This window comes from Tinamus guttatus, unplaced genomic scaffold, assembly GCF_059628265.1.
Source record: "Tinamus guttatus ecotype Peru unplaced genomic scaffold, ASM5962826v1 Tinamus_guttatus_pri_ptg001591l, whole genome shotgun sequence".
In the NCBI taxonomy this organism is placed as follows: domain Eukaryota; kingdom Metazoa; phylum Chordata; class Aves; order Tinamiformes; family Tinamidae; genus Tinamus; species Tinamus guttatus.
Genome location: NW_028290125.1, coordinates 1 through 13,808, shown reverse-complemented (window position 1 = coordinate 13,808; position 13,808 = coordinate 1). Strand labels below are relative to the sequence as shown.

General features: G+C 68.0%; 1 protein-coding gene across 1 annotated transcript in view; it reads left to right on the top strand.

The window, feature by feature from the left end:
• LOC148590210 (symplekin-like) overlaps window positions 1-13,733 on the top strand; it is a gene marked incomplete at its 3' end in the record, with an annotated part of 35,752 nt that extends 22,019 nt beyond the window's left edge. Inside the window, exons 15-23 of the mRNA XM_088539312.1 lie at window positions 921-1,034; window positions 2,471-2,618; window positions 2,687-2,847; window positions 3,991-4,099; window positions 4,179-4,279; window positions 7,050-7,140; window positions 8,594-8,695; window positions 10,272-10,459; window positions 13,668-13,733. Coding sequence (XP_088395438.1) covers window positions 921-1,034; window positions 2,471-2,618; window positions 2,687-2,847; window positions 3,991-4,099; window positions 4,179-4,279; window positions 7,050-7,140; window positions 8,594-8,695; window positions 10,272-10,459; window positions 13,668-13,733 — 1,080 coding nt within the window. The remainder of the gene's footprint in view (window positions 1-920; window positions 1,035-2,470; window positions 2,619-2,686; window positions 2,848-3,990; window positions 4,100-4,178; window positions 4,280-7,049; window positions 7,141-8,593; window positions 8,696-10,271; window positions 10,460-13,667) is intronic.
• Between the last annotated feature and the right edge of the window lie 75 nt (window positions 13,734-13,808).

The window sequence follows — 13,808 nt, the reverse complement described above, 5'->3', positions numbered from 1 at the left end:
CAGGGACAAAGTGAGGCCCTCGGGGACAAAGTGAGGCCCTTGGGGACGAGGTGAAGCCCTTGGGGACGAGGTGAGGCCCTCAGGGACAAAGTGAGGCCCTCGGGGACAAAGCGAGGCCTGCAGGGACAAAGTGAGGCCCTCGGGGATGAGGTGAAGGCCTTGGGGACGAAGTGAGGCCGTTGGGGGTGAAGTGGGGCCGTTGGGGATGAGGTGAGGCCCTCGGGGACAAAATGAGGCCCTCGGGGACAAAGTGAGACCCTTGGGGACGAGGTGAGGCCCTTGGGGACGAGGTGAAGCCCTCAGGGACAAAGTGAGGCCCTTGGGGATGAGGTGAGGCCCTCGGGGATAAAGTGAGGCTGTTGGGGACGAGGTGAAGCTCTTGGGGACAAAGTGAGGCCGTTGGGGACAAAACGAGGCCCTTGGGGGCGAAGCGAGGCCGTTGGGGACAAAACGAGGCCCTTGGGGATGAGGTGAGGCCCTCAGGGATAAAGTGAGGCCCTTGGGAACAAAGTGAGGCCTGCAGGGACAAAGTGAGGCCCTCGGGGATGAGGTGAAGGCCTTGGGGACGAAGTGAGGCCGTTGGGGGTGAAGTGGGGCCGTTGGGGATGAGGTGAGGCCCTCAGGGACAAAATGAGGCCCTCGGGGACAAAGTGAGACCCTTGGGGACGAGGTGAGGCCCTCGGGGACAAAGCGAGGCCTGCAGGGATAAAGTGAGGCCCTTGGGGACAAAGTGAGGCCTGCAAGGACAAAGCGAGGCCTTTGGCGATGAGGTGAAGTCCTCAGGGACAAAGCAAAACCTGCAGGGACAAAGTGAGGCCCTCGGGGACAAAGCGAGGCCTGCAAGGACAAAGCGAGGCCCTCGGGGACGAGGCCAGGCCACTGTCCCCGCGCGTCCCCTCACGGCCGTGTCCCCGCCGCAGAGCCGCGCGTACCTGGGCATGTCCACCCTGCGCGACCTCATCTTCAAGAGGCCCTCGCGGCAGTTCCAGTACCTGCACGTCCTCCTGGACCTCAGCTCCCACGAGAAGGACAAGGTGAGAAGGGGCCGCCAGGGGGGAGCCTCTGCGGGAGGCCAGGCCTCGAGCCTCCTCCATCCTGAGGTCCTCAGGCCTCCACCGGCCTCCCCCATCCTGAGATCCTCCGACCTCCTGGTGGCCTCCGCTGGCCTGAGGTCCTCGTGGTTGGTTCCAGGCCTCCACCCTGAGGTCCCTCGCACTTGTGTCCATTGGGGTCTTCCTGGTGCCTTGCTGAGGGCCCCGAGGCGGGAGCCCCTGCGGAAGACTGGGCCCCCAATCTCCCCCATCCTGAGGTTCTTAGGCCTTCACCAGCCTTCTCCATTGAGGTCCTTGGGTCTCTCCCATCCTGAGGTCCTCAGGCCTCCACTGGCCTCCCCCATCCTGAGGTCCTCGGACCTCCCAGTGGCCTCCACTGCCTTGAGGTCCTTGCAGTTGGTTCTGGGCCTCTACCCTGAGCTCCTCGCGGTTGGTTCCTCTACTGGCCTCCATCTGAGGTCCTGGTCCTTGTGTCCCTTGGGGTCTTCCCTTGCCAAGGGCCCCGAGGCGGGAGCCTTCGGGGGAGGCCGGGCCCCGAATCTCCCCCATGCTGAGGTCCTCGGGCCTCCCGGTGGCCTCCACTGGCCTGAGGTCCTTGCAGTTGGTTCTGGGCCTCTACCCTGAGCTCCTCGCAGTGGTTCCTCCACTGGCCTCCATCTGTGCTCCTCGCACTTGTGTCCATTGGGGTCCTGCCGGCGCCCTGCCGAGATCCTCAAGGCGGGAGCCTCCAGAGGGGGCCGGGCCCCGAGTTTCCCCCATCCTGAGGTCCCCGGGCCTCCCAGTGGCCTCCACTGGCCTGAGATCCTTGAGGTTGGTTCTGGGCCTCTACCCTGAGCTCCTCGCAGTTGGTTCCTCCACTGGCCTCCCTTGGTCCTGGCCCTTGTGTCCCTTGGGGTCTTCCCTTGCCAAGGGCCCCGAGGTGGGAGCCTCCGGGGGAGGCCAGGCCCTGAGTCTCCCTCATCCTGATGTCCTTGGGCCTCCCAGTGGCCTCCACTGGCCTGAGGTCCTTGCAGTTGGTTCTGGGCCTCTACCCTGAGCTCCTCGCAGTTGGTTCCTCCACTGGCCTCCATCTGAGGTCCTCGCACTCGTGTCCATTGGGGTCTTCCCGGGACGTTGCCAAGGGCCCCAAGGCAGGGAACCTCCACGCTAGGCCAGGCCCCAAGTCTCCCCCATCCTGAGGTTCTCAGGCCTCCACCAGTCTCCCCCATTGAGGTCCTTGGGCCTCCACTGGCCTCCCCCACCCTGAGGTCCTCGGGCCTCCCAGTGGCCTCCACTGGCCTGAGGTCCTTGCGGTTGGTTCCGGGCCTCTACCCTGAGCCCCTCGCGCTTGTGTCCCTCGGGGTCCTCCCTCGCCGAGGGCCCCGAGGCGGGAGCCTCCGGTGGAGGCCGGTGCCACGGCGGCCTCCCCTCGCCCGCAGGTGCGCCAGCAGGCCCTGCTCTTCATCAAGCGCATGTACGAGAAGGAGGCTCTGCGCGAGTACGTGGAGAAGTTCGCCCTCAACTACCTGCAGCTGCTGGTGCACCCCAACCCGCCCTCCGTCCTCTTCGGCGCCGACAAGGACACGGGTAGGGGACGCTCTGGGGACGCGGGGTGGCCCCACGGCGGTGCCATCTGAGCGTGGGGCCTCCCGCAGAGGTGGCGGCGCCGTGGACGGAGGAGACCATCAAGCAGTGCCTCTACCTCTACCTGGCGCTGCTGCCCCACAACCACAAGCTCATCCACGAGCTGGCCTCCGTCTACACGGAGGCCATCGCCGACATCAAGCGCACGGTGCTGCGCGTCATCGAGCAGCCGGTGAGGCCGCGCGCCGGGGCGGCGGGGACGAGGGGTCCGGTGGCCTCCGCTGCGCCCCGGTGGCCTCCTGTGGGTCCCGGGGCCTCCTCTGGGCCTTGGGGGCCTCCTCTGGGCCCTGGTGGCCTCCCCCTGGGGCCTCCTCTGTGCCCTAGTGGCCTCCTCTGCACCTTGGTGGCCTCCTCTGTACCCTGATGACCTCCCAGTGGCCTCTGCTGCGCCCTGGTGGCCTCCTCTGAGCCCCAGGGCCTCCTCTGGGCCTTAGGGGCCTCCTCTGGGCCCCGGGGCCTCCCCCGGGACCTCCTCAGTACCCTGGTGGCCTCCTCTGCACCTTGGTGGCCTCCTCTGGACCTTGGGGGCCTTCTCTGCGTCCTGCTGTCCCCTCCGCACCCCAGTGTCCCCCCCTCATGCCCCCTGTGTCCCCTCCATGTCCGCTCCGCGTCCCCGTGTCCCCTCCGCGTCCCCGTGTCCCCTCTGTGTCCCCGTGTCCCCTCTGCGTCCCCATGTCCCCTCCTCACGCCCCCTGTATTTCCTCCACAGCCCAGCGTCCCCTCCACGTCCCCGTGTCCCCTCTGCGTCCCCTCCTCATCTCAGCATCCCCTCCGCATCCCCATGTCCCCATGTCCCCTCCACGTCCCCTTCTCACCCTGGTGTCCCCTCCACGTCCCCTCCGTGTCCCCATGTCCCCTCTGCATCCCCTCTTCATCCCGGCGTCCCCTCCGCGTCCCCTCCATGTCCCCATGTCCCCTCCGTGTCCCCGCATCCCCTCCATGTCCCCGCGTCTGCTCCTCATCCCGGTGTCCCCTCCACGTCCCCATGTCCCCTCCCTGTCCCCGCATCCCCTCCACCTCCCCACATCCCCTCCACGTCCCCTCCGCGTCCCCGCGTCCCCTCCATGTCCCCATGTCCCCTCTTCATCCCGGTGTCCCCTCCACGTCCCCTCTGCGTCCCCATGTCCCCTCTGCGTCCCCTCCTCATCCCGGCGTCCCCTCTGCGTCCCTGCGTCCCCTCCATGTCCCCATGTCCCTTCCTCATCCCGGCGTCCCCTCCGCGTCCCCGTGTCCCCTCCATGTCCCCATGTCCCTTCCGCGTCCCCATGTCCCCTCCGCGTCCCCACGTCCCCTCACGTCCCCTCCGTGTCCCCAGATCCGCGGCATGGGCATGAACTCCCCGGAGCTGCTGCTGCTGGTGGAGAACTGCCCCAAGGGCGCCGAGACGCTGGTGACCCGCTGCCTCCACAGCCTCACGGACAAAGGTGCCACCCGCGCGGTCCCCCGCGTCCCCTCCGCGGGGCCCCGGTGGCCTCCGGTGACGAGGCCACCGCGGTGCCGCAGTGCCGCCGTCGCCGGAGCTGGTGAAGCGGGTGCGCGAGCTCTACCACAAGCGGCTGCCGGACGTTCGCTTCCTCATCCCGGTCCTCAACGGCCTCGAGAAGGTGGGAGCGCCCGCGGGGCCGGACGCCGGGGCCCGCGCGGGTACCCGGGTCTGCCCGGACGCCGGGGCCCGCGCGGGTACCCGGACACTGGGTACCTTGGTGTACCTTGGTGGCCTCCTCTGCACCTTAGCGGCCTCCTGTGTGTCCCAGTGGCCTCCTCTGTGCCCTGGTGGCCTCGCAGTGGCCTCCCCTGTGCCCCAGTGGCCTCCTGTGTGTCCCAGTGGCCTCCTCTGTGTCTCGGTGGCCTCCTCTGTGCCCTGGTGGCCTCTGTGCGCTGGTGGCCTCTGTGCCCTGGTGGCCTCGCAGTAGCCTCCTCTGTGCCCCGGTGGCCTCCTCTGCACCTTAGCGGCCTCCTGTGTGTCCCAGTGGCCTCCTCTGTGCCCTGGTGGCCTCTATGCCCTGGTGGCCTCACAGTGGCCTCCTCTGTGCCCTGGTGGCCTCCTCTGTGCCTCCGTGGCCTCCTCTGAGCCTGGTGGCCTCGCAGTGGCCTCCTCTGTGCCCCGCTGGCCTCGCAGTGGCCTCCTCTGCACCCTGGTGGCCTCCTCCGTACCCCAGTGCCCTCTGTGCCCTGGTGGCCTCGCAGTAGCCTCTTCTGTGCCTTGGTAGCCTCCCCTGTGGCCCGGTGGCCTCCTCTGTGCCCGGTGGCCTCGCAGTGGCCTCCTCTGCGCCCTGGTGGCCTTCTCTGTGTCCCGGTGGCCTCTGTGCCCTAGTGGCCTCTGTGCCCTAGTGACCTCCTCTGCACCTTAGTGGTCTCCTGTGTGTCCCAGTGGCCTCCCCTGTGCCCCAGTGGCCTCCTCTGTGCCCTGGTGGCCTCACAGTGGCCTCCCCTGTGCCCCAGTGGCCTCCTGTGTGTCCCAGTGGCCTCCTCTGTGCCTCGGTGGCCTCCTCTGTGCCCCAGTGGCCTCGCAGTGGCCTCCTCTGTGCCCCAGTGGCCTCCTCTGTGCCCTGGTGGCCTCCTCTGTGCCCCGGTGGCCTCCTCTGCACCTTAGCGGCCTCCTGTGTGTCCCAGTGGCCTCCTCTGTGCCCTGGTGGCCTCTATGCCCTGGTGGCCTCACAGTGGCCTCCTCTGTGCCTCAGTGGCCTCCTCTGTGCCCTGGTGGCCCCACAGTGGCCTCCTCTGGGCCCCAGTGGCCTCCTCTGTGCCTCGGTGGCCTCCTCTGTGCCCCGCTGGCCTTGCAGTGGCCTGCTCTGTGCCCTGGTGGCCTCTGCCACATCCTGGTGACCTCTGTTGCGCCCTGGTGGCTTCCTCTGTGTCCCAGTGGCCTCTGTGCCCTAGTGGTCTCCTCTGCATCTTAGTGGCCTCCTGTGTGTCCCAGTGGCCTCCCCTGTGCCCCAGTGGCCTCCTCTGTGCCCTGGTGGCCTCACAGTGGCCTCCTCTGTGCCCCAGTGGCCTCCTCTGTGCCTGATGGCCTCGCAGTGGCCTCCTCTGTGCCCCAGTGGCCTCGCAGTGGCCTCCTCTGTGCCCTGGTGGCCTTCTCCGTACCCCAGTGCCCTCTGTGCCCTGGTGGCCTCGCAGTAGCCTCCTCTGTGCCTTGGTAGCCTCCCCTGTGGCCCGGTGGCCTCCTCTGTGCCGTAGTGGCCTCCTCTGTGTCCCGGTGGCCTCTGTGCCCGGTGGCCTCGCAGTGGCCTCCTCTGCGCCCTGGTGGCCTTCTCTGTGTCCCGGTGGCCTCTGTGCCCTAGTAGCCTCTGTGCCCTAGTGACCTCCTCTACACCTTAGTGACCTCCTGTGTGTCCCAGTGGCCTCCTCTGTGCCCCAGTGGCCTCCTCTGTGCCCTGGTGGCCTCGCAGTGGCCTCCCCTGTGCCCCAGTGGCCTCCTCTGTGTCCCAGTGGCCTCCTCTGTGCCCTAGTGGCCTCCTCTGTGCCCTGGTGGCCTCTGTGCCCTGGTGGCCTCACAGTGGCCTCCCCTGTGCCCCAGTGGCCTCCTCTGTGTCCCGGTGGCCTCTGTGCCCTGGTGGCCTCGCAGTAGCCTCCTCTGTGCCCCAGTGGCCTCCTCTGCACCTTAGTGGCCTCCTGTGTGTCCCAGTGGCCTCCTCTGTGCCCTGGTGGCCTCCTCTGTGTCCCAGTGGCCTCTATGCCCTGGTGGCCTCACAGTGGCCTTTCCTGTGCCCCAGTGGCCTCCTGTGTGTCCCAGTGGCCTCCTCTGTGCCCCAGTGGACTCCTTTGTGCCCTGGTGGCCTCACAGTGGCCACCCCTGTGCCCTGGTGGCCTCCTCTGTGCCTGATGGCCTCCTCTGTGCCCTAGCGGCCTCCTGTGTGTCCCGGTGGCCTCCTCTGTGCCCTAGTGGCCTCTTCTGTGCCCTAGTGGCCTCCTCTGTGCCCAGTGGCCTCGCAGTGGCCTCCTCTGCGCCCTGGTGGCCTCCTCCGTACCCCAGTGCCCTCTGTGCCCTGGTGGCCTCGCAGTAGCCTCTTCTGTGCCTTGGTAGCCTCCCCTGTGCCCCGGTGGCCTCCTCTGTGCCCTAGTGGCCTCCTCTGTGTCCCAATGGCCTCCTCTGTGCCCCGCTGGCCTCGCAGTGGCCTCCTCTGTGCCCTGGTAGCCTCCCCTGTGCCCCAGTGGCTGCCTCTGTGCCCCGGTGGCCTCTGTGCCCTGCTGGCCTCGCAGTGGCCTCCCCTGTGCCCCGGTGGCCTCTGTTGCTCCCTGGTGGCCTCCTTTGTACCTTGGTGGCCTCCAACTGGGGCCCGAACACTGGGGCCCACCCGGACGCCTGGGCCCTCCCGGACGCCGAGCGGCTCCCGGCTGTCCCCTGAGGCCACCTCTCGTCCCCTCCCGCAGAAGGAGGTCATCCAGGCGCTGCCCAAGCTCATCAAGCTCAACCCCATCGTGGTCAAGGAGGTCTTCAACCGCCTGCTGGGCACGCAGCACGGTAGGGACGCGGGGACACGTCGGGGACAACCCCCGTGTCACCGTGGGGACGCCTTGGGGACAAGCCCGGTGCCGCTCTGGGGACATGGGACCTCCTTGGGGACAATCTCAGGGCCACTCTGGGACCATGGGACCTCCTTGGGGACAACCCTGGTGCCACTCTGGGGACATGGAACCTCCTTGGGAACAATCTCGGGGCCACTCTGGGACCATGGGACCTACTTGGGGACAACCCTGGTGCCACTCTGGGGACATGGGACCTCCTTGGGAACAATCTCGGGGCCACGGGACCTCCTTGGGGACAAGCCCGGTGCCGCTCTGGGGACATGGGACCTCCCTGGGGTCCTGGTTCCTGCTCTGGGGACCTGGAACCTCCTTGGTGACAACCTTGGTGCCACACTGGGGACACGGGACCTCTGTGGTGGTGGTCCTGGTGTCACCTGGGGACACGGGACCCCCCTGGGGACAACTTCGGGGACATGGGACCTCCCTGGGGATGGTCCTGGTGTCACCCTGGGGCTATGGGACCTCCTTGGGGACAAGCCCGGTGTCACTCTGGGGACATGGGACCTCTGTGGTGGTCATTCTGGTGTCATCCTGGGGACATGGGACCTCCTTGGGGACAACTCTGGGGACATGGGACCTCCCTGGGGGTGGTTTTGGTTCCTGCTTTGGGGACATGGGACCTCTTTGGAGACAAGCCCTGTGTCACTCTGGGGACATGGGAGCTCTGTGGTGGTGGTCCTGGTGTCACCCTGGGGCCATGGGACCTCCTTGGGGACAATCTCAGGGCCACTCTGGGGACATGGGACCTCCTTGGGGACAATCTCAGGGCCACGAGACCTCCTTGGGGACCACCCCAGTGTCACCCTGGGGACATGGGACCTCCTTGGGGACAATCTCAGGGCCACTCTGGGATCATGGGACCTCCGGGGTGGGTTGTGGCTGTGCCGCAGGGTCCGATTGTCACTGTCCCCTTGATGCGGTTGTCATTGTCCCCTTGGGCGCGGGGTGGCTGTGTCACCGCTCAGCCCCGGCGTCACCCTGGGGCCACAGGACCTCCTTGGGGACAACCCTGGTGCCACTCTGGGGCCATGGGAGCTCCTTGGGGACAATCTCAGGGCCACTCTGGGGACATGGGACCTCCTTGGGGACAATCTCAGGGCCACGAGACCTCCTTGGGGACAACCCCAGTGTCACCCTGGGGACATGGGACCTCCTTGGGGACAATCTCAGGGCCACGAGACCTCCTTGGGGACCACCCCAGTGTCACCCTGGGGACATGGGACCTCCTTGAGGACAATCTCAGGGCCACTCTGGGGCCATGGGACCTCCGGGGTGGGTTGTGGCTGTGCCCCAGGGTCCGGTTGTCACTGTCCCCCTTGATGCGGTTGTCACCATCCCCTCGCTGCGGTTGTCACTGTCCCCTGACGCGGTTGTCACTGTCCCCGCAGGCGAGGGCGCCTCGGCCGTGTCCCCGCTCAGCCCCGGGGAGCTGCTGGTGGCCCTGCACAACATCGACTCGTCCAAGTGTGACATGAAGTCCATCATCAAAGGTGGGTGCCACCGCCGTGGGGACACCGCGGGGACGCCGGGGCGATCCCGGTGACACCATGGTGATGCCGGTGACACCACGGTGATCCCGGTGACACCGCAGTGATGCCGGTGACGCCATGGCGACCCCGGTGACGCCACGGTTGTCCCGGTGACGCCACGGGGAGCCTGGTGACACCGCGGTGATCCCGGTGATGCTGTGGTGACACCAGTGACGCCACAGTGACACTGGTGACACCGCAGTGATCCCACTGACACCGTGGTGGTCCGGGTGACATCTCAGCGACACCGGTGACACCGCAGCGATGCCGGTGACACTGTGGTGATCCCAGTGACGCTGTGGCGACGCTGGTGACACCACGGTGATCCCGGGGACACCACGGTGACGCTGGTGACACCATGGTGATCCCAGTGACACTGTGGTGATCCCGATGATGCCACGGTGACGCCGCGGTGACTCCCCGGTGACACTGGTGACACTGCAGCGATCCCAGTGTCACTGTGGTGATCCCGGTGGCACTGTGGCAACTTCCCAGTGACACCGCAGTGATCCCGGTGACGCCACGGTGCCGCTGGTGACTCCGCAGCGATCCTGGTGACACCGTGGTGATCCTGGTGACACTGCAGTGACACCGGTGACCCCATGGTGACCCCAGTGACACTGCAGTGATCCTGGTGACACCGTGGTGACACCAGTGACCCCATGGCGATCCTGGTGACACCACGGCGATCCCGGTGACACCACAATGATCCTGGTGACACCGCGGTGACACTGGTGACCCCATGGTGATCCCGGTGACACCACAGTGATCCCGGCGACACCGCGGTGACACCACGGTGATTCCCGCGACCCCGCGGTGCTGCCGGCGCCACTATGGTGACACCGCGGCCATCCCGGTGACGCTGTGGTGACCCCAGTGATGCTGTGGCGATCCCGGTGACACCGCAGTGATGCTAGTGCCACCATGGTGATCCTGGTGACACCGCGGTGATGCTGGTGACACCGCGGTGATCCCGATGATGCTGTGGTGATCCCAGTGACGCTGTGGTGATCCCGGTGACACCACAGTGACGCTGGTGACACCACAGTGATCCCGGTGACACCACGGTGATCCTGGTGACACCGCGGTGATCCCAGTGACGCCGTGGCGATCCCGGTGACACCACAGTGATCCTGGTGACACCGCGGTGATCCCAGTGACACCGTGGTGATCCCAGTGATGCTGTGGTGATGCTGGTGACACCACAGTGACGCTGGTGACACCGCAGTGATCCTGGTGACACCGCGGTGATGCCGGTGACGCCGTGGTGATCCCGGTGACACCACAGTGATCCTGGTGACACCGCGGTGATCCCAGTGACACCGTGGTGATCCCAGTGATGCTGTGGTGATCCTGGTGACACCGCAGTGATGCTAGTGCCACCATGGTGATCCTGGTGACACCGCGGTGATCCCAGTGACGCTGTGGCGATCCTGGTGACACCGCAGTGATGCTAGTGCCACCATGGTGATCCTGGTGACACCGCGGTGATCCCGGTGACGCCGCGGCCATCCCGGTGACGCCGCCGTCCCCGCAGCCACCAACCTGTGCTTCGCCGAGCGCAACGTGTACACGTCGGAGGTGCTGGCCGTGGTGACGCAGCAGCTGCTGGAGCAGAACCCGCTGCCCGTCCTGCTCATGCGCACCGTGATCCAGGCGCTGGGCGCCTACCCGCGCCTGGGCGGCTTCGTCATGAACGTCCTCGCGCGCCTCATCATGAAGCAGGTGGCCACGGGGACCCTCGGGTGGCCCTGGGTCCCTTTGGGTGGCCACAAGTCCCTTCAAGTGGCCCTGGTGGCCGTGGGGCCCCTCGGGTGGCCCTGGTGGTCGTGGGTCCCTTCAGGTGGTCATGGGTCCCTTCGGGTGGCCACGGGGACCCTCGGGTGGCCCTGGGTCCCTTTGGGTGGCCACAAGTCCCTTCAAGTGGCCCTGGTGGCCGTGGGGCCCCTCGGGTGGCCCTGGTGGCCGCAGGTCCGTTCAGGTTGCCGTGGGTTCCCTCGGGTGGCCATGGGGTCCCTTGAAGTGGTCCTGGTGGCCACGGGGACCCTCGGGTGGCCCTGGGGGCCGTGGGGACCCTCAGGTGGCCACGGGGACCCTCAGGTGACCCTGGTGGCCGCGGGGACCCTTGGGTGGCTGCAGGGACCCTCGGGTGGCCCTGGTGGTCGTGGGTCCCTTCAGGTGGTTGTGGGTCCCTTCGGGTGGCCACGGGGACCTCGGGTGGCTGCAGGGACCCTCGGGTGGCCCTGGTGGCCACGGGGACCCTCGGGTGGCTCTGGTGGTCGTGGGTCCCTTCAGGTGGTCATGGGTCCCTTCGGGTGGCCACGGGGACCCTCGGGTGGCCCTGGGTCCCTTTGGGTGGCCACAAGTCCCTTCAAGTGGCCCTGGTGGCCGCGGGGACCCTCGGGTGGCCCTGGGGGCCGCGGGGCCCTTCGGGTGGCCCTGGTGGCTGTGGGTCCCTTCGGGTGGCCACGGGGACCTCGGGTGGCTGCAGGGACCCTCGGGTGGCCCTGGTGGTTGTGGGTCCCTTCGGGTGGCCACGGGGACCTCGGGTGGCTGCAGGGACCCTCAGGTGGCCCTGGTGGCCACGGGGACCCTCGGGTGGCCCTGGGGGCCGCAGGGACCCTTGGGTGGCTGCAGGGACCTCGGGTGGCCGCGGGGACCTCGGGTGGCCCTGGTGGCCGCGGGGACCCTTGGGTGGCTGCAGGGACCCTCGGGTGGCCCTGGTGGTCGTGGGTCCCTTCAGGTGGCTGTGGGTCCCTTCGGGTGGCCACGGGGACCTCGGGTGGCTGCAGGGACCCTCGGGTGGCCCTGGTGGCCGCGGGGACCCTCGGGTGGCTCTGGTGGTCGTGGGTCCCTTCAGGTGGCTGTGGGTCCCTTCGGGTGGCCGCGGGGACCCTCGGGTGGCCCTGGGTCCCTTTGGGTGGCCACAAGTCCCTTCAAGTGGCCCTGGTGGCCGTGGGGCCCCTCGGGTGGCCCTGGTGGCCGCAGGTCCGTTCAGGTTGCCGTGGGTTCCCTCGGGTGGCCATGGGTCCCTTGAAGTGGTCCTGGTGGCCACGGGGACCCTCGGGTGGCCCTGGTGGTCGTGGGTCCCTTCAGGTGGTTGTGGGTCCCTTCGGGTGGCCACGGGGACCTCGGGTGGCTGCAGGGACCCTCGGGTGGCCCTGGTGGCCACGGGGACCCTCGGGTGGCCCTGGTGGTCGTGGGTCCCTTCAGGTGGCTGTGGGTCCCTTCGGGTGGCCACGGGGACCTCGGGTGGCTGCAGGGACCCTCGGGTGGCCCTGGTGGCCACGGGGACCCTCGGGTGGCTCTGGTGGTCGTGGGTCCCTTCAGGTGGTCATGGGTCCCTTCGGGTGGCCACGGGGACCCTCGGGTGGCCCTGGGGGCCGCAGGGATCCTTGGGTGGCTGCAGGGACCTCGGGTGGCCGCGGGGACCTCAGGTGGCCCTGGTGGCCGCGGGGACCCTTGGGTGGCTGCAGGGACCCTCGGGTGGCCCTGGTGGTCGTGGGTCCCTTTGGGTGGCCGCAAGTCCCTTCAAGTGGTCCTGGTGGCCGTGGGGACCCTCAGGTGGCCGCGGGGACCCTCAGGTGGCCCTGGGACCCTTGGGTGGCTGCAGGTCCCCTTGGGTGGCTGCGGGGACCCTCGGGTGGCCCTGGTGGCCGTGGGGACGCTCGGGTGGCCATGGTTCCCTTCTGGTGGCCGCGGGGACCCTCGGGTGGCCGTGGGGACCTTCATGTGGCCCTGATGGCCACAGGTCCGTTTGGGTGGCCGTGGGTTCCCTCAGGTGGCTCTGGTGGCCGTGGGTCCCTTTGGGTGGCCACAAGTCCCTTCAAGTGGTCCTGGTGGCCACGGGGACTCTCGAGTGGCCCTGGTGGCCATGGGGCCCTTCGGGTGTCTGCGGGTTCCCTCACGTGGCCCTGGTGGCCATGGGTCCCTTTGGGTGGCCGCAAGTCCCTTCAAGTGGTCCTGGTGGCCACAGGGACCCTCGAGTGGCCCTGGTGGCCACGGGGACCCTCAGGTGGCCCTGGTGGCCGTGGGTCCATTCGGGTGGCTGCGGGGACCCTCGGGTGGCTGCAGGGACTCTCGGGTGGCCCTTGTGGCCGTAGGTCCCCCCGGGTGGCCATGGCTGCCCTTAGGCGGTCGCGGGTCCCCTCTGGTGGCCTCTGGTGGCCCCGGGGGGCTCCGAGTTGACCCTGCTGGGGCTCCGGGGTGGCCCTTCCTGGCCGCAGTGGCCGGCCTGGCCCTGGCACCGCTGGGTGGCCCTTGTCATGCTCTGGGTGTCCCCTGCCCGTCCTGGTGTCCCTTGTCCTGCTCTGTGTGTCCATCCTGGTGTCCCATGTGTCCCCCTGCCCATCCTGCTGTCCCCTTGCGTGTCCCCCCTGCCCGTCCCCATGTCCCCGCTGTCCCCATGTCCCCTGACCGCAGTGCCCCCCCCACAAGGTGTGGGAGGGCTTCAAGTGCTGCCACCCCCCTCCCTGTGCCCAGCGTGTCCCCATGTCCCAATGTGTCCCCATGTCCAATGTGTCCCTGTGCCCGTCCTGCTGTCCCCACTGTGTCCCCATGTCCCCTGACTCCGTGTCCCCATGTCCCCTGACCCCGTGTCCCCCCTTTCTGCAGGTGTGGAAGTACCACCAAGGTGTGGGAGGGCTTCATCAAGTGCTGCCAGCCTGTCCCTGTGCCCAGTGTGTCCGTCCCTGTGCCCGTCCTGCTGTCCCCACCGTGTCCCCATGTCCCCTGACCCTGTGTCCCCGTGTCCCCTGACCCCGGTGTCCCCTCTTTTCCCAGGTGTGGAAGTGCCCCGAGGTGTGGGAGGGCTTCATCAAGTGCTGCCACCCTGTCCCCCATGTCCAATGTGTCCCCCATGTCCAATGTGTCCCCTGACCCCGTGTCCCCGTGTCCCCTGACCCGGTGTCCCCCCCATGTCCCCTTTCTGCAGGTGTGGAAGTACCCCAAGGTGTGGGAGGGCTTCATCAAGTGCTGCCGAACCCCCTCCCTGTGCCCAGTGTGTCCCCATGTCCAATGTGTCCCCATGTCCAATTGTGCCCCTGCGCCCAGCGTGTCCCCATGCCCATCCCAC